We start from the raw sequence: 19,769 nt of genomic DNA, 5'->3' as shown, positions 1-19,769 counted from the left end.
TCTTATGATATTACACTAAATAATCTGCTAGAAATAAGGCTTTTTTTTTAAACTTTCTGTGACTAACAGTGACATTTTAAAGCTGTAATTGTGTCTCGGAACCTAATATATATTGCATGCCAAGTTTTGAAAAAATTTGGAAATGGGTTTTTACAGTAACTTTAGAATACCTTAGTGGGACTGTTGGAGGTGTTTCTGTTGGTTTATTGAAGGGTCCACAAAACGTGTAAGGACTCAGTAAATGATGCAGGTCTTCTCTTAATGTCAACTGTACAAGGAAATAAAGTAAAACAATTGTGAAAGCTGGTTAACTAAGGTATTCAGAGGTGTGGTGTAGGATCAAGGTCTGTTTTATAATTAAAAGGTCCTCATGATGAGTACAGTTTAGTTTATGTTCTTCTCTTCCTTGGATGATTTAAGTCGACCAAATCTGTGTGTGTGTTTGTGTGTGTGTGTGTGTGTGTGTGTGTGTGTGTGTGTGTGTGTGTGTGTGTGCAAATCTGCATATTCTTCTGTATGTCTGTCTGGTATGCCAATAAACAAAACAAAACATTCAACAAAAATAGAAATAAAATAGCCAGTAACTATCAAATTCCTTTCTGCATTCCTGAAGGCTAATCATAGCTGAGTTTCTGCAACTGTAATCACAGTTTTGTAATCCAGAGGAAGAAAACCGGCCAAACAGTACAATCTTCGAATCAAGAGCACAAAGCGATACATCGAAACTCATGCCAGTCGCAAGATCAGAGCTCTGCCTGCTCCACCCAAATGCTCTGGAAGTGACAACTGCTTTATTTGTATTTCGCAAAATGTCTTCTTTTTTTCATCCTCATAACTCGCAGAGAAGAGCTGAGAAACACGTGTTTAGCTGTGAGGTAGGCAGAGGTAAAGGGCCCATGTTGTTTTGTATCATCAGAGGAGGCCACTTCTGAACCAGCTCTGTGCTTGTGTGTCATTAAAATTCTCAGATACAGTAGCCACTTAGTCCTTTTTGAGAGCCTTTTCTCAGCTGACTCTACCAGTCTGACTGGCTGCCTTCCTGCTCTTTCCCAGGGTTAGCACACCTCAGCTCAACCTGTTGTACAATACAGCATAGTGTCAGACAGAGATTTTCAGGTTTATCACTGCACAAAGGCTGTACTGGACTCATACGCACACAGCACATGCGTGATGCAAGCACATCCCCGTCATCACACACCAAAACACGAGCATAGACGGGCCCACGTAGATTATGTATCTGAGTCAACGTAAGTATTTATTCATGGTTGAGTGAGTCACTGTGTTCATGTGTTGCAAACAGCAGCTAAATATAGAAAGTAAGGACTGAAATAAAAATGACTGACATCGATCGTGTGCTGAAAATAACTGAATTTACAAAACACGCTTAAAATGAATGTAACTTCAAGTATTTGCATATAGGAAAATATATCATGTATTTTCTTTGAGTTCTGTGCACTCATCTGTATAACATTTTTTGATTCATGTAGATTGTGATGGAAAACAGTCAAGTAGTTCCGGGACAAAAACAAATACAGTTAAGTGGTATTACCTAATGCAATCCCCACTCACTGTTTCAATGTCTCATCTATAGCGTCACTCAATTTTGTACGCACATTCTCCACATGCCTTTCTGTCTCAATGGGCGAATGCTCTGATTTCAGGCCACGAGGAAATCCTTCAGTCACAGCTGGAAGATGTTCAATAAGAGATATGCTCTCGGGGTGAAGAGGCTGATGATTGTAGTGCAGCTTTATCTGAAACATCTCTGTACGGATGTTTTCTTTATCTGCTCTGGTTGCTGTAAATGATCAACTTTCAGTGAGACTAGCTGTGGGTTATGGAGAGGAAAGCAGATTGGGAGATATGAAACAGAGAGTTGGAGAGGAAGTGAAAAACTGAGAGGTGATTTGACATAATCCTTTGATTTTTTTATGATGCTCTTTTGATCCAAGAGAAGCTAAATCCATGCGTGTTGAGGTGATGCATTTAATAATCAATTATTTGACTAATGTTTTTTTTTTTGGCTGGACAAAAAAAGACATTATTTATGGCTCTGTGAAACTATGATTTTCCCTATTCTCAGATAGTTTACAGGCTGGGCAGTCAGCATAATTATTGGAATAGATACAACAGATTCATTGATAGATAAAATAATAATAAGAAAAAAGTTACAACAGATGAATTCCTTGTGGAAATATATCCTTAGCTGCAGACTCTTAAAGCCAATCTGAAATGTTAACTGCAACATATAGGCATACTAAATGTGTATGCATTTCAGTGTCCACTGAATTCATGCTCACCCTGTATATGTGCCCAAGTAGGATTGAGAACAATTCTAGACATCCATCTGTGTGTGATGAAATGACTGCAGAGTTTCGACTGTGATGGGAGATGGAAGGAGAGGGAGTCCCTCAGGTATGCACGCGACCAACCTCTGATGGAGAGCGAGACAAGCTCACATTCCTGTTGCTACAACAACTTTTGCTCTAAACACTTGGAGGCAAGAGACTCAAGGCATTCCCCGATTCCTCCCTCCCTCTCTCTGTTTCTGTTTGTTTCTCTCTGTTTTGCTGCTCAGACCAGGTCTTCCCTATTGGCACACACCTGGACAGAAACCATCAGGCAATCTGAAGACATACAAAGAATAACAACTTTTCATAGCAGAGTGTCACATCATGTGAATGGGTTTCTCATGGAGATTCCAATGATGATATGAAACTTTGCTTTGGCACAGTCGAAAGGATTGCCCAATTTCTGGGACATATCAACTCCAAACTCGCATTTATGTTAAAGAGTATGTCCCTGGTTCCAATAAAAACCTTTGCTTTAGCTCTCCAGCTATTTTGGCACATATTTTCAGAATAGTACATAATTCAAGGGCATATTGTTTTATTTATTTAACCTTTGTTTAACCAGGAAAGAAACTTGTTGAAATTAAAAAATACCTTTTTCAAGAGTGTCCTGACCAAGACAGGAAGCAGCACAATTTACAGTTTCACACAAAAAAACGTGCAGCCAAGTATAATTACAGAAAAATACATTAGACATTAAAATACACAAAATATAAATTTAAACTGCACGCTTTGTCAAGATCATCCAAAAAAAAAAAACACATCAGGGAGAACATCTACAGCCACATGTGTCTGCCTCCAAGTCATTTAACATCCCCTTAAAAGCATCCAACGAGAGCAGCTCTTTATGTTTTAAGCTATTTTTCTAACTAGTTCCAAGTAAAGGTAGCAGCAAACGCCTTTTCCCCCAGTTCAGTGCTGACTTTTGGAACAGATTCTAGCTTGAGAATGTTGCCATTTTGAAGGAGGTCTTAATAATTAAAAACATTAAAACATTATTTATAAGTAGGTGAAGGAAAATGTTATTTAGTACAGTTTTGTTGTTATGCAATATTTGGTGCTGTTGTTTATTCAATGAGTTGATTGAATGAGTCTCAACATATCAAATCTGTCATTTAGTCATCATATCGAGAGTTAAAAAACGAAGGGTAAAATTGGTTTTATTCTAAAAACAAATCATTTTTACTTTTGTTGAAAGGAATGATACTACTAATAAAATATTATTAATAATATTTTTATCAGTATTTGATTACGATGACATTCTTTATATGCATGCTATCTCCTCATCATCACTGAAAATGTGGGACTCAATGTACAATGCTGCCTTGTGTTTTGTCTCTGGTTTGGGTTTCTGCACACATCATTGTGTCTTGTATGAGAAAGTAGGCTTGTCTTTGTTATACAATAGAAGGTTGGAACATTGTTGTATCTTTCTTTATAAAGCCTTATTACATGATCTGCCTTCTTATCTATGTTCTCCACTGACTATAGAAAACTCTCAGTAGCTGTAACCTTCAGCCTTCACGGATACATCATGTATGTTACTCCTCGTTCTTGCTCTGTCTTGGATGGTAAAAGTGCTTTAAATGTTTTTGCACCTTCATCTTGGTCTGAGTTATGGAATCAAATTTGCATTTTAGCATTAGCACAGTCATTTTTTTATTTATACCAATCAAATGTATTGTTCTGATGGTCTGTTTGTTCTCTGTGTGAGACTTTTATGCTGCTATCTTGGCCTGGACTCCCTTGTAAAAAAAGGAATTCACTATTAACGTGGTTTTTTCTGGTTATAGCTACCCAGGTGAAAATTAGCTAGTTAGCTATAGGCTATCTGGTACAAAACATCTCTTCTCTTCTGAGACTAAGGTTTATTTTTGTACACTGTCCCTGATTCAAATAAACTAATAAACTAAACTAAACTAAACTAAACTAAATAAGTCAATCCAAACATCCACATGTTTAAAGAAATATCATCATTTTAACCAGAGAAGTATATTTACAACAAAAATGTCCCAAAATATATTTAAAAAAATGCTAATCTTGGAAGGTTATGACTCTTAATAGTGTCATTCTAATAATTATTGGATGTCTAACTTCTGACTGAAGTAAAGGAAGTAGGCTACCTAAAAACTATACACAGGTTTAAGGCTATAGGCTACTTTAATATTGTTACAACTGTAGACCTGATGGGTGGGCTAATTGATAATTAGCATATGACATAACATTATTAGATAACATTATGAAACATCAAGAAACTCTATACCCGTTATTACAAACGCCCTATAGGCCTACTTTGTACCTTAAAGTTTCAAAATTGATTAAAAGTATATTTTATTTAACCTGGCAACCTAAAAGTTAATAAATGAATGAAAACTTTATTGCCCCTAGGGGGAATTTGCCTTGCACAGAGAGCATAAAAGACACAATACAAACAAACATTGACAGGACAGCACATAAGAACACATAAAAACACACTAAAGCATCACATGATTCAATTGAGGGATTTCAGCAAGTTAAATAAAGTGCAGAGTGCAGAGTTCGTCCTGTATAATCAATTCTTATTAAGCAGCTGAATACTGCGCGGTACAAAGGATGTAAAGCCTCTTTTAGTCCTCATCCTGGGCATTCTGTACCTGCGCCCTGAATTCAAGAGTTCATACTCTGACCAAAGGGGGTGCAGAGGGTCAGCTGTAATCTTGATGGCTACATTCACTGTGTACTGGTCTGTCAGGAAAGAAATGCTGTACATTTGCTTCCCAGTTATCTTGCTGCCTAGTTTAACAACCTTGTCCAGTTTGTTCTTATTTTGTAAGGACAGTGCTCCTCCCCAACACTGAACACAAAAGGTCAGCACACTTTCAATAAAAGTCTTGTAAAATAATTTCAGCATAGTGCTGTCAACATTAAAATTTCATAGTTTCCTCAAAAAATAGAGGCGCTGTTGAGCCTTTGCATACCTTGCTTTTGTGTCAGTTTGTTGTCAGTTATTGTGCCAAGATACTTATACTCTGGTACAATTGGTTTGCTTAAGCATTTGTATATTTAATACACCCTGCCATACCCTGTTATCTAATAGCTTAGGCCTACATGTTTTTTTTTTTTAACTATTTGTAACTGCAGTAAAGGTCTTCACACCTGTAGATATGTAGAGTTGGACTTAAAGATAGGTGGGCCTATTGCACGAGGAAGAATATAAGCATCCAAAAGAAACCCAGCAGGTGAACCTGGCGCCAGGCCATGCTGCTTCCCCTCACTAAATATGAACTTACAACAGTAACAATTACACGTCTACGGCAGTCATGTCACTTTAACTTCTGACTACATCCTGTCTTGGACAATTTAAGGACGGGGTCTCATTATAAACCAGGTGATAACTGCATGCTAACATGTCTGTTAAGGTTACTAGGCCTAGGTTAATAAACATAGGCCTACACAGAACAAACATCTCACTACCACATTCCTCTCCTTAGCATCATTGAGTTCAAGCCATTGTGGCCTAAACTATTGGGCGTCCAAGAAATGCTGCGTAATTTGGCTCCCTGGTTGGGTTGGGTTTAACTAATACAAAGAACTTTTTTTTTAATCTGTCACTCTAGAGGTGCACGCTCCCATGGGGTATGTTGCCACGCAACCACAAACCCCGCCCACCATGGCATTGGATTCACCTGAGCGGGCACTCACGTGACAAGCCCCAAAGATTTCATCCAATCAGAAGTCGGGACAGGTGCTAGGAGAGGATAGTTTCGGAGGCGGAAACCTGCTGGTTCAGTAGACACTCCTTATAAATGTGTCAATTCACTTCTACTTTTTACTAAGAAGAATAGAGACGATTGATGAGCAAAGTGGAAGAGAAACACAAAAATCAGGTGGTGGGAGATGTTAGGAGGACACCTCGCTTGTGCGTGTAATGGATACTGCGGCGACCCTTTGAAGGACTATCTCCCTCACTGAGAAGAAGACACCCACCTGTCCTGTATTACACCTCAGCACAAGCTTAAGTGTAGCAAATACACTTTTCTGGAGGTCGTCAGAAGTGTCCACAGCATTTGTTGTAGCTCAGGTGAGTGTTCGTGTGAGCTTTTTTACGCATTGTTCACCTGTGAATCACGGCTTGGGTTTGCTCTTCTGTTCTCACGACTCATTAAACCAGTTTTACAGAGTAGGTAAACATGGTTACACTGGTTAGGCTATTTGTTGGATTAGTTGGCCTTACTATTGCAAAATGTTTTTGTTTTTTTTCTAAATATGAATTTAAATCTCATTCCGATTGAGAGAAAACAAATGACAATATTAAAACATATTAACGATTATTTAAAAGGATTATGTTGATGAGGATGAAAGGAAATTGTGGTTTTAGGGTTTATTAAAAACATTACAGACAAGAGAAGTAGAATGTACAGGTGTATCAGGAGCTAGACCAAGGCTTATAGACATGTATTTATAGTATAGACTTTTAAAATTAAATTACTTTATCTTTAATAATAATGATGCACACCTCAACTACATCTGTTTTACTCCAAGCATCTGCTTCCTGTTTCAGCGCCCTCACTCTGGTCCAAGATGACAGAGAGGGCCCCGTGGTGGAAGTCATTCCTGCCAAAGAAAAAGACTGGAGGAAAGGACTCCACTGTAACCCACCCCTTCGACGCAGAATTTGACCCTTTTGCACCAGGCCCTGAAAAGCAAAAAGACCCCATCAAGACCCCTGGTGACCAGTCCTTGACCCAACAGGACTCCAACAAGGGAACCAACCTCCTCAGCAATGAGACATTCGATGATTCCCGACTGGATTCAGTCTTCAACGAGCAGACGTGTCGCAGGAAGATGGCAATTTCACGCTCAGGTCGGTTCAAGGAGAAGAGAGTGCGATCGAGCCTCCCCATACAGGAGAGAGAGACTGAGAACATGGCGACAGGGAAGGAGGAGAGACGGTGACCGTCTCAAAGACTGCTTGAATGACGATGCTTGAGGAGAGCCAGGTGGATTTGAGTAATACAGTAAGGTCTGCTGTATGTCGGTTATGATGATGATGGTGGTGATGATGATGATGACAACAGGAAGTACTGAAGGGATCAGGTTAGGTTGTACATGAATGTTGCTGACACTTTTGTTGATGGACTTGTGCCAGAGGGCCACAACGATAAAATGACTTGAAAATGGATTAAATTAGTTTTTTTTCAGGATGGTTATCAAACCATTTCAGCAACTACATCCCATTATCAGAGCTCAAAAGAAGCAATCCAGTAGAAATACACTTAAGAGCCCAATATTATTGCTAAGATGCCCCACAGCCAAAGTCATGGGCAATGTTGTCATTGGACAACTCTGCCATTTGCTGACAACTTCTAAGAAATGACATCCTCCATGCCGTTGTCGATACTCAAGAAAAAGTGTGATGTGCCTCAGGAAAATATTGTAAATAAGATTTTTACATGATGCTCGTGATAAGAATAATATATGTTTTATAATGAAGGATCATTTTAATACTCCTTTTACAAATGCATTTAAATAAAGTGTCGATTCTAAAGGGTTAGAAGGATATTTATGAAGGTGTAACATGATTTCCTTATTAGGTGTAAAAATGATCGGTTAGAGGAAGACATTAAGGATTACTTGTGAGCAGCTTTTCGTCAGATGCACAACACTTGCCAGCACAAGAGACTCTAAATGAAGGATGAAATCCAGCATGGTGAAGACATAATGGTACCAAAAGCCAAGCTAATACTTACGTGATATTAGGAGTGTATGTTTTGATGTCCCGCTGAATGAGATACTAACAAAGAAAGTCTGAACTGGCCCCTGTTGTATTTTACTTTGAAAGGGACTACTGTATTTTGGAATACCTGTGAAGACATTAATGAAGGCAAAAATAAATCTGATAACTGCTACAAACCTTTCTACTAGTGTGTGTATTTCATCTTCTATTTCCAAAGCCCAACCTGTGAGGCAAATGGGAAACTTTGTTTTTTTTTTGTTTGAAAAAAATTGTCTTACAGGCGTCTTTGATGCACACTAAATGAAAAACGAGAAAATATGATATGAACTGAAAGCACAAAAGTAGTCCTCCTGGGAGCCATGTTGGTGCCTGATTGTGGCTAAACTTGAAACGGCGAGGAGAAGAAGGTGTGATTATCATATTGTTTGACGAAGGCAATTACAAGGGATTAAAGTTATTTATATATAGCCTCTTCTGTGTACAGCATGTCAAAGCCAGGCCTAAATTGCACTGCCCTCTGGGTTGTAGGGAGGAGCACGCCTGTATCACTGCATTCCTGTGTCACTGTGGAGGATTGAGGTGTGTGAGTCTGCAGCTTTCATGTTTATATAACCTGGTTGTTGTGACTGATGTACCATTAATGACGAGGAAATATCAGTTTTAATTCAATTCAATAGGCTTTTTTCTTTTTTTAGGCATGAATGTTATTGAGACAATACTGAAAGAGCGCCAAGTGACAGTCAGACCAAAAAAAAAAAACATAAGAACAAATGTCAGCAAAGGGTTGTTGAATGGTTCATGTTTGTATCTCTGTGTGAAAGTGAGTGTGTTTGTGATTGAAAGACATTTTAAGGTCTTACTTTATCTTTTTGTTCTGTTTGTATTTGTGTGGTTTTCATGTAGGCTATGTTTATTTTGTTACGCTTGGGTTATTTGAAGACAGTTTACAAATGTTGTATTTTTTTCAAACTACCGGTAATTCAACTGTTTGATTTTTTTAGGAAACATATAAAGGAAATATTAACTGTACAGGGTGTTGTAATTATTCACACCAATTTGTAAATCAAGATGCAGTAAATGAAACAGAAACAATGTTCTGATTACTTCATGCACTCATTTCAAGAAGGATGACTTGTTGTGTTGTAGGGTTTCAACACAAGGGGGCGATAACGTGCTACTTCAAAGACGGAGAAATAGATACGAGGACAAGATGATAGTACTGATAGTACAACTCCACCCATAAGATCCTGTTACGCTTAAAGTCCCTTGTGAAGACTTCTTAAAACCATTTCTCATGAATTTTTCAAAGTGTTTTTTTGTTGTTGTCCACAGCAGGTGGAATTCAAGGGAAAGTGACACCTATAGCCAATAAGCGCTCCCTCTTTATCTCTCTCTCTCTCCATTGGTCTCGTGATGAGTTCAGGGCGGTGAGGTGTGGCCTCGCGCTGCCCCCCCCCCCCCGCAGCGCGCTCAACAGAGAATAAACAGCCAACGTTATAAGAAGATCATTGAACGGGACCACCTTTAGGCTACATGTTGTCAGCATTTGCGGCGTGGACTCAAATACAATGTAAAGTCAAACTTTCTGTGGACGGTGTTTTTGTTGTTACTTTAAGGAGTTCATACGTCAGATAGGCCCTACGTGGTCCCACAAAACTTGGAAACTTTCCTAATAACCCGCTATGAGGAGCTCACTGAGGACAGTTTGCAGTTCTCCATCCCATTGAAGGCTTCCGTAACAGCAGGTGTATTTCGGATAGTCTATTTTGTGAAGGTAAGTCAGTGGGCCTATTCACACATACACTTGTATGTATGTCATGCTTTTTCTCACAATACTGTCTGAGTAATTTAAAAAAAAAATACAACAAGAGGACATTTGAGACTCTTGTGGGAGGATGTGTTGTGATTGCCTCAGCATCTTGTCTTGATAAAGCAATATAGCCTATTAACACTTGCATATTGTAGATTTGGTTTAAACGTCCTCATTGTTTGAGCTCACTATAATTTAGCTATAATTTACTCATTTACAAATAGAAAAACACAATGGTAATGACACAAAAATAACCTTTTACGTTTTCTTTCTATTTGCTACAAATGTGTCATGTGATGAAGGTGCCAGAAGACAGACATGTGTTTTGTAAAGGATACACACTGGTGAAATTATTGAAATAAACAAATTGAACCATAGTTTACATCTGGTGGTCTCTTAGATCCCAAACAGAAATGAATACTTGCACCCTGTTATTGATACTCATAGGATCAGTTGTCTCAATCCTTTTGCAAGTCTTCCAATAAAAAGTTACTGTTATTTCCAGCTGCTTGAGAACTTCTTTGCTTCAGGAAGGCGCACAACAGGTCAAAGATTTCCAACAACTGGTGTAAGAGATGCCCATGTGTTTTTCTAGAGCTGAATTAACCAACATTCAGCTTCTCCCCCTTTACAGACCTACACTGACAGTGTCACAGAAGCTACTTGACACAGATATGAAGACAGAAATAGCAACACTGGACGGCCTGCCAGATGCATAGATGGGGGGCATGATCCAACACACACACACACACACACACACACACACACACACACACACACACACACACACACACACACACACACACACACACACACATTGAGTCAGATATTCAACAAAAACAGGTTCTCTTGTCTGTTTAATTAAATTGCTCAGGAGAGGCATTTGCAGATTCAGCAGAGAACTGAATGTGCATAAACCTCAGGCTGTTTTCAGTCTCTGGAAGACAGCTCGGGAAGAATTTCTGATGTCACTGAGTTTGGGTTGAGGTCTCAGTGACTGTCGCTGTGGATCATTTACTAAGTGAGCGGCAAAAACATCTGGAGACTGAAACATGACATAATCCTACCCTGAACTCCTCAAACTGTTCCTTGACAACAACATACCCTGAGTGTAGTTATGCTCGCTGTAAGAGCAATGTGAGTGCACACTGGAGTATTTTCCTGTGGAGTTTCCTCAATGTGTTTTTCATTCACTCTACTGCACTGAAGGTCTGAGGGGCAGGGGTCCTTTACTTTGCACACAACAAGCTCCATTGTTCCTCTCCCAAGTCCTGCAACAGAGCATTGTGGGAAGAAGAGGAGGACAGCGTTTAATGGGAGGAGTGTCAGAGTGTATGTCGGATTTCTCTGGAGAGGATGCAGCGCTCGCTGTTTCCTGTTTTGCGCTGCACGGTGGTGAAAGAACTTCCTGACCAGAGAAGAGGGGAGGCGGTCATCCAAGAGCCCCCTAACACAATAGCAGCTCCTGACTGTGTTTCTGTCTGCAGGTATCTGAGGCGTCAGCATGCCAGCCCCCCCTCCTCCTCCTCCTCCTCCTCCACCTCCACCTCCAATGGCTCCACCTCCTCCTCCTCCACCCAGCGCTGCCCTGCCACAGGTAAGACTGTGTCTGGACTCAAAGTCTCTTTCATGCAACTGTAAACGCTTGCTTGTGTCCTTCTCACTGACCGTCAACATCACCTGCAGGGATTTGAATTATTGATTGGGGTAATGCACACACAGAAAACAAACACATACACACACAAGGTAGTGCAAACAGCAGGCTCTCAGTAGCAGAGTGTTATGTTTCCACAGCAGGCGCACAGTGTCCTCATGTTAGAAGAGTTGTCCCTTCCAGCAAACAATGCCACACCGTGGTGATGCACTGCAGCAGACTACAAGAAAAAAATCAACCTTTTTTATAAGCCTCTCCCCTCCTTATTTATCCCTGTGCTGAATGCTTTTACTTCTTCATTGTTTTTATGTAGTACATCTTATTTGTCAAAGAAATTACGTTTAGTTGATGATATTGCCATACATTTGTTCCCCTCCGAGCTTCTTATGTAAAAAGATTAAAGCAAATTAAACCTTAAATCTGGCATTCATCCTCCAGGATTACATCTAATGCCTTTTTTTGATGTTACAATTTTTTTTGGGGGGGGGATTAAATTGGAAATATATGTCGGACAAATTGTTAGAATTACAAATCAAATGTCCTAGAGTCCAAGGTGATTTCATTAGCTGGCCTCTCTGGCCTACACCAGTCTGTGAGTTTACAAACAGACAGAAAAAGCCCCAAATAAAGAATACCATAAAACTGTAAGTCAAACAAACAAAACAAAACATACTGTCAAGAATCTTAGCTCAACTCACATATTAATTGTCTTATTGTTTCTGCACTTATATTAAAGTTCCTTGGAGAAACTTTAGGCATTACTACTTATGAAATAACATAGCTTCAGTGGATGGACTATTTTGCTTTGTAGGAAATACAGAGGTATCAGTATTCATTTCGATCAGTTTCAGAACCATTTAAATTTTCCTTTTTTTAAAATACTCGGCCAGTTACGGTGTAGTAGCCTATAATTAGAAGTGCTTTACATACACATGGATGAAATAAATGAACAGATAAATCACAGCATAAAACACTGCATGACAAAACTGAGCAAAAAAGGATTGACGTCTACAGTTACTGAAAACTGTTCAAAGACTCAGCAGACCTCATAGCTTATTTCTGATGATTGAAGGAGGTTTGCATTTTGTGGGGACGATGGAGAGATGGGGTGAATCAGAGAGGTACAACGAGGAAAGAGAGTGTCCTGAAGGGGGCCCCTTTTCACAGAACACACAAAGTAAAACTCTTTTCAAAGTGATGTAAAAAGGTGCTTTTTCTTCTGGTGACAGTGTCCGTCTGAGCCTCTGAAGCTCCAGTCTGGTGGAGGAGGAGGAGGAGGAGGAGGTGGGAGGAATGCCCTGCTGGCCGACATCCAGAAAGGAGCCCGTCTCAGGAAAGTCACACAGGTCAACGACCGCAGTGCTCCTGCTGTCGACAGTAAGAGCAATGTCCATATTGACTACTCACATACACACTCTCACTTCAGCTGTGTTAGACAGTTATTACATCACAAGTCGCTGTAATTGTGACATGTGTTAGGGAATAAAGACAGTTTATTTGGATATGATGTTCCTCTTTGAACTATATTTAACCATCGCCATCGACACACACACACACACACACACACACACACACACACACACACACACACACCAAAAGCACTTTAGGAAGGAATGCATTATAGCAGATAAGGATACAGGCAGAATAGGACCAGCTGTATACGATGGCAAACACGATGGATAAGACATATCGTATTAGAGTCAATTCAATAATCTTATGCACACGAGAGACTATACTAAGTAGATGAAATATGTTAAAAATATAACACTATTAGCACTTTGTGTATTCAGTTGATCAGTGTTTTAGTTGAACTTGCAGTTCCGTTGAAAGAGCTGCAGCTTACAGTAGTTGTGTTAGCTTCTTGTATGGAGCAGTAATGACAGATGTAACAGACCGCTCTGTGTAGTGAATGTGCAGTTGTTAAGGGGCATGAAGTAAATTGGCTGGTGTAAAAATGTACTCATGTCCCTGCCTGAACTTTGCTTTCAGCTGCTTTTAGGTTGATTTTATTCAATTCTATCCAACAGAATTCACATGACAATGACACTGAGCCTATTTAAGACATAGAATAACCTGATAACCTGAGTGAGAGTGGCTGAATTTTCTCAAAGTATTTCTAATTATTAAAAAAACATTCTGTGTAATACTGCTTAACACTTAACACACTGTAAACACAGTTCTTAACACAATTACAGCTGTTTTAACCACTTGGGACAATTTTAGAGTCAGACCTTTAGGGGTTCTCAGCAAGAGCATGTGAGAGTTTTGTTAATAAAAACAACAGTAACAGGAAGTTACATGAGTTTTACACCACATCATAGTTTGTAAGGAGATGAAAGATGGAATATGCTGTTTTTGCAAAAGTATTCAATTCATGGCATTATAGTTATTTTGTATTAAATCAGCTGTATGCTATGTAGCAAGGAATTCAGCATAATATGTTATTCTGCTCATTGTTTTGAATTTTTGAATTTTTAAATATACTTTAATGATCTCAGAGGGGGAATTCCGGTACTATCCTCGGTTATTGAGCGACATGCTACTCCCACACTTAGGTCGGAAATACACACATGTACAAACAGGACCTATAGACATGCATTCATGGAGAGATGACAGAGTGAGGCTGCTACATAGGGAGCGTGGTAGGGGTAAGGGGTTCGGTGCCTTGCCCTTGGGCACTACCCAGGAAGTGACCTGGCACCTCTTCAGCAACCAGACCAACTTCCGTACAAAGTCACATTTGAACGCAAATACCATTATACTTTTACATATAAGTTTTGAATGCTTTTAAATGTAACAATGCATCTCTAGACTGTGTATAATTACTTCTTTTTTTTTTACCAGTCTAGAAACTGTCAACCTATTCACCTAGTTTCCTAAGATTCACACAGCTCTAAGCTCTCCTCATTAATATCACACGGCATAACATTAGCAAGCAAGCTGATTGAAGAAAGGCTCATATAGTTGGTTACATTGAGAATGTACACCTTATTATATTACATGTTTCCATATTTTAATGGGTTGATGCTCTACTGACAACTTCAGCAACTCGTTGTTCCTTGTCACTTCCCTGACTGTGTCACTGAAAAGCTGTCGGTTCAAGCCTGATTTTTGGATTAAACCAACTGTAGAGAGAGAGAGAGAGAGAGAGAGAGAGAGAGGGGTGGTGTTTCTTTAAGGTATGCTGTATGGCAGTAGCAAAGGATTGTGTTGACCTTAAATATGGTTGATCATTACATCAATTTTTTCTAAATTGTAGCTAAAATATAAGATTAAGATATATACAAAGATTCTGTCAAAATAAAAAGCTCATGCCTCTCTTATTATTTTAAGGGTTCTCACTTGAAGTGTAGAGGTGCTGAAGCATCCTTAAAAAGGGTCTAAAATTGCCTTTGATCATTTGTCCTGTTCCCCAGAACCCAAAACCAGTCCTGGAGATGCATCCAACAGTGTTGGTGCTTCATCCGGAGGAATGGCGCCAATGGGACCACCTTTGGGTGGGCTCTTTGCCAGAGGGTTCCCCACTCTTAAACCTATAGGACAGAGAGACGTATCTGGAAAGACTCCAGGTTGGTGACAAATGTTTTGCTCCAACTGATTCTATGTTCATTGACTTTTTGATCATCAAAACAACTTACTGTGTATGTGTATGTTTGTGTGTGTGTGTGTGTGTGTGTGTGTGTGTGTGTGTGTGTGTGTGTGTGTGTGTGTGTGTGTGTGTGTGCTTATGTTTTACAGTTTCACGCTCAAGCTCCTCTGCCTCCCTGAAGCCCATGTGGAACCCCCCCTCAGCTGCAGACTCCAGCAGTGTCTCTGAGCCTAACAGGACTTTAGAGCTCCGAAGCTCCGCCCACCACCCGCTCGCTTCTTCATCCTCTGCTCCTCCCTCCCCCTCCCATGGCAGCAAGCATCCACCCCCTTTCAATGCTTTCTCGCCTCCTCCGCCTCCACCCACCCCTCCTTCTGCTCCTCCTCCGCCTCCTCCACCTCCAGCCTTCCAGGAACGTCCAGCCAACAAGCATCCTCCTATACCCACCTGCCCTCCTCCTCCACCTCCCTCCCATGTCTCCAAGCCCACCTGGCTCCCCATCCAACACTCCCACCACACCTCCATCTCCCAGCCCTCTACCCCCCCTCCTCCTCCACCACCTTACCAGTCCCCCTCTGCAGTGCCAGGTGACCGCTCCTCGGGGTGTTTCCACCCTCCGCCCCCCTCTCCGCTCCACTCTGAACCATCCAGATTCCCCATCCTGCGGGACAGTCCACTGGGTCCTCCGCCGCCTCCTCCTCCACCGCTCCCTGTTTCTTTTACCCCCAGCTGCCCATCTACCCTCCCCCCTCCACCACCCAAGGTGCCGCCAGTGCCCTCCCCAACTATGCGCTCTCTGCCGCCATCATACCCTTGCAACGCCCCCACCAGACGACCACCTGCTGTGCCCAGGGGTGCAGGTATGTCAACACAAAGAAGAGGAATTATTTATTTTCCTACCAATGAATTCAAGATAAAAAAAAAAAGAACCTACTCACACATTTGTTTACAGTGAGCATCACAAAGCAGCAGTCAGATGACATGTTTCACTCATGTTCAAACACAGCGTTCATGAGGATCGATAGCAAGATGGAGCCAACAAGTGGATCTGATGATGATAATTTGTGTGATGCATAAAATTGCACTTTTTAAATTCTTAATCGGAGGCTTTTTGAAAACCTACAGATTACATTTTTTTGGGGTAACAATGATTTTCAAATGCAGGGGAGCGTTTGTTCTGATACACAAAATTGTAAAAGTAAGGACATTTTCAAAACATGAATTGAGTTGAATCAGTTCCCTTTTTATTTATATATTATCTGTAACAACAGCGGTATGAAGACATATCTATGTTCAAAGGGTTCCCAAGCCAAAACAAATTTGATACAGATACTATAAAGTATACAAATAAAATAATCAAGGCACAAACTTGCTCATAAATGGAAATTAAATGTTTTAAGGTGATGCTGATTTGATAAAAATATTTACATCTAACGTAGGCAGATGAAAAATGTAAATATTTTATGAAAATTATACATTTATTAATTATGTGTAAGCTTTCTTTATTCTTATTCTCTTTATTCTAATTTCAGGTACTTAAATACAAAGTGACATTTAGTGACATTAGAATACATATTTTATGAAAATTATACATTTATTAATTATGTGTAAGCTTTCTTTATTCTTATTCTCTTTATTCTAATTTCAGGTACTTAAATACAAAGTGACATTTAGTGACATTAGAATACATACATTTTAAATACTGAATTATTCAAATATACAATCAGCTTCTTAAAATTCAAGCATTTGGTGCATAGTCAAAAAATCAACTGCTCATGTAAACAATGTGCATTTTTCACCAGAGTAAAAAAACAGAAATATTTGTAGTAATTGCTAGTTTTTATCCTCCAACAAAGTATAGGTTGGAAGGAGTTGCAGCATGTCATTAAATCCACCCTGGTATGTGTTGTTTAACTCTTTACTCTCCAAGCAGCGTCAACAAACCATTGTTTCTGTGTACTGAGAGTAAAGTGTGTTTTGGCCTTTTTGTCAAAGTTATAATAGAAGACCGTATTAGAGTTAGTTGTGTTCTTAATGTGTCCCATTGTAACAGGTGTGGGTCGGCTGGCTCCACCTCCAGCTCCCCCTGCACGCTCCCCCTCTACTGAGCTGTCCAGCCGCATTCCTCCCCCTCCACCACCTCCTCCTATGCCCCCATCGAGCCTCAGGAATGGACACCTGCACAGCCTGGGTGAGACGATAGCCCCTTTCACAAATGCACTCCTGGCAATAAAAAAACTAAATCAGGACAGCTGCTACATATATTCACACACGTAGCTCACCTTGAAAATGTTTGGAAATTTTGGTAAGTGCAGTGGATGTACATAAGGAGATTATGTGAATCTTATAATGGCTCATATTGATATTTTTGAATTAATTTAGGCATTCAATAGATCTTCTTATCCGGGCTGCTTTGAAATAAGAGCATTACAATAAGCTACGTTGCAAGCTACCTAGTTGTTCTGACCTCTCATTTACATCTTTACATTTTGTTTCTAGCAGATGATTTTGAATCCAAGTTCCAGTTCCACCCTGTAGAGGATTTACCCCCGCCCGATGAATTCAAGCCTTTCCCTCGGATCTACCCCAGCAAAGAAAACAGGGGTAACAGCACGGCGGACTCTTTATTTCCCTCTTAAGACTCAAAAAAAATCATCCTTCATTTCCCTTCTTCTTCCTTTGCAGTGAATGTCAAACCACCTGGGATGAGGACACACCTCAGATGAGTCACACTCATCTTCATCCCCAAACACATATCAGCAGCTAGACTCCGTCCTCCTCCTCCTCCTCCTCCTCCTCCTCCTCGTGAGAGTTAACAGGACATCAGTGGACTCATTTGGACGCAAGCTCTCCCTGTGTGTGTATTATTTGTGTTTTGTGTATTTGTGTGTATATGTGTGTATATGTGAGTGTCAAACAGGGTCCCGCCTTATTCTGACTATGTGACCTCTGACTTTTTCCAGTGTGGAATGTTTTGAATGTGTGTGAGGAGGAGGGCTCTCCCTGCTCGTTCTCATATACACGCACACACATGGGACAGTGTCCTCCAACAGCTATATTTAACATGACTCTTCACACCGTTTGTTAGCATGACAGTATCTACATACGGAGGTGAAACATGAATTTCATCTGAGATTTTTGTCAAAGATGTCATGAGCTTTTAGTTTGTGAAGTCCCACTTTTAAAGTCAGTAAAAATTGAAGAAGGACTTCCCTATGTACTTGTATAGAAATGTGGCCCAATCATTTTTTTCCAAAGGCTTTTTCAAAATGTTTGAGTGAGACAATCCTTTCAAAATGTCATCAGTTTTCCTTTTTGTAAACCACATCACCTAAATCTACTCTGTTACCAAGATGAGCTAAGTAAATGTCATTTAGAGTTATTGCAAAAACAAAAATGGCTGGTGTCACTTGTGGTCCAGGATATGCTAACCCTCGCATAACCATGAAGCTTTATAAATCCACGTATATAATTTGGTGCTTTTTTTTGTGTTTATGCGATTGTTGTTTTTGACAAGTTTACAAGTGAATCTATTTGTAAAGAAGGAGCTACACTGACTTGTTAAGATAATGATAATGCATCTGTTCAAAGTAACACTGAAGTGTTGTCTTCTATGAATAGATAATGACATGAGGTGTACTGTTTCCTTTCTCCCTGTGTATTAACCAAGACTAACACATGAAAAGACAGTGCCACCTGCTGGTTCAATGTGTAAAGAACATGTGACCACTAAATAAACCACAGTATTTTCTGTAAAAAAAAAAAAAGTTAATGTTTGATTCTGCCTTAAAAAGATCAGGGATATTGCTCTTCAGTCAAATCGTGATGTATTTGCCTTAAAGAAGTAAAAACAAAATCAGAAACAAGACAGTCTGAACTTTTGTTGGCACTAGAAATATTTTCTTGCTCAAGAATCACATAAAAACACCTCAGAACAGCCAAGTACTGTTGAAGAATAAGAACATTATCACTCTTTGTAGAGAATCAGTCAGTTAAACACAAATTTGATCCTAACCACAAAGAATCCTAAAACTGCACTAAATGTTGATGTTGATGTCAGAGTTGATCAATATATCCTTTTCAATTTTGCACTACAGTGCATTCATGTATAATTTAACAGCTTCAGATATGTCTACTTGCCAAACACAGGTGTTTGATAGTGATGGCTGGATTATGCTGAGGTGTACCAGAACTGTGTGTACTAAATTACCTAGAGCCCTTTGATAAACAAAAATTTGGTCTTGGTTCTTTTTTTCTGTTTTTAAACCAACTGGTTGGTCTCTTTTTTGAGAAAAAAACAACTTCCGTTTAAAAATACTGTTCAGGAAATAAATCAAAGCAATAATACTAAAGCAGACAGGCTTAATGCTCAAAAAACAATTGAAAGTTCACATTTCCAAGACCAAACATACAGAATATACTACAATATATTTGTGCTACTTTAGAACATATTCTGTCTGCACTACACCTCAATAATCCTTATTTATTCACCTAAGTTTGATTTCTTTATTACAAGAAAAAAAGAAGCAAGACCTTTTTTTCTTCCAAAGGCCAACAAAGGGAACATTTTTAAATTAAATAACCTTCAAAAAGGAAACAAGAACTCTAGAAATGGATACCCACTTCCATTACATGTTAGCAAACGCTCT

General features: G+C 39.6%; 2 protein-coding genes across 3 annotated transcripts; both read left to right on the top strand.

Annotated features, from left to right (window-relative positions):
- The first annotated feature begins 6,131 nt into the window (after nt 1-6,131).
- On the top strand, nt 6,132-8,247 carry LOC136177162 (proline-rich protein 15). The gene is made up of 2 exons (XM_065948513.1): nt 6,132-6,411; nt 6,892-8,247. The coding sequence occupies exon 2, from the start codon at nt 6,912-6,914 to the stop codon at nt 7,284-7,286; it is 375 nt and encodes a 124-aa protein (XP_065804585.1). The 5' UTR covers nt 6,132-6,411; nt 6,892-6,911; the 3' UTR covers nt 7,287-8,247.
- A 1,283-nt stretch (nt 8,248-9,530) lies between these two features.
- On the top strand, nt 9,531-18,987 carry wipf3 (WAS/WASL interacting protein family member 3). 2 transcript variants are annotated; one of them, XM_065948362.1, is made up of 8 exons: nt 9,531-9,841; nt 11,365-11,474; nt 12,761-12,908; nt 14,948-15,100; nt 15,270-15,980; nt 17,174-17,311; nt 17,623-17,724; nt 17,806-18,987. In XM_065948362.1, exons 2-8 carry the CDS (start codon nt 11,382-11,384, stop codon nt 17,844-17,846), a joined length of 1,386 nt encoding a protein of 461 aa, XP_065804434.1. In that variant the 5' UTR covers nt 9,531-9,841; nt 11,365-11,381; the 3' UTR covers nt 17,847-18,987. The 2 variants fall into 2 exon arrangements, with proteins under 2 accessions (XP_065804434.1, XP_065804433.1); XM_065948361.1 differs by having other exon boundaries at nt 9,532-9,841; nt 17,620-17,724.
- Nucleotides 18,988-19,769: the final 782 nt, after the last annotated feature.

This window comes from Labrus bergylta, chromosome 19 (assembly GCF_963930695.1).
Source record: "Labrus bergylta chromosome 19, fLabBer1.1, whole genome shotgun sequence".
Classification (NCBI taxonomy): domain Eukaryota; kingdom Metazoa; phylum Chordata; class Actinopteri; order Labriformes; family Labridae; genus Labrus; species Labrus bergylta.
The sequence above is the reverse complement of the archived record's forward strand: the minus strand, read 5'-3'. Positions and strand labels throughout refer to the sequence as shown.

What these genes read in the sequence shown, in the direction of transcription:
- LOC136177162 (XM_065948513.1), top strand. Translation starts at nt 6,912, where the DNA reads ATGACAGAGAGGGCCCCGTGGTGGAAGTCATTCCTGCCAAAGAAAAAG.
- wipf3 (XM_065948361.1), top strand. Translation starts at nt 11,382, where the DNA reads ATGCCAGCCCCCCCTCCTCCTCCTCCTCCTCCTCCACCTCCACCTCCA. An exon ending in CCAGCGCTGCCCTGCCACAG is followed by an intron (nt 11,475 to 12,760) that starts GTAAGACTGTGT and finishes TTCTGGTGACAG; the next exon opens with TGTCCGTCTGAGCCTCTGAA. An exon ending in CCCCAGCAAAGAAAACAGGG is followed by an intron (nt 17,725 to 17,805) that starts GTAACAGCACGG and finishes CTTCCTTTGCAG; the next exon opens with TGAATGTCAAACCACCTGGG.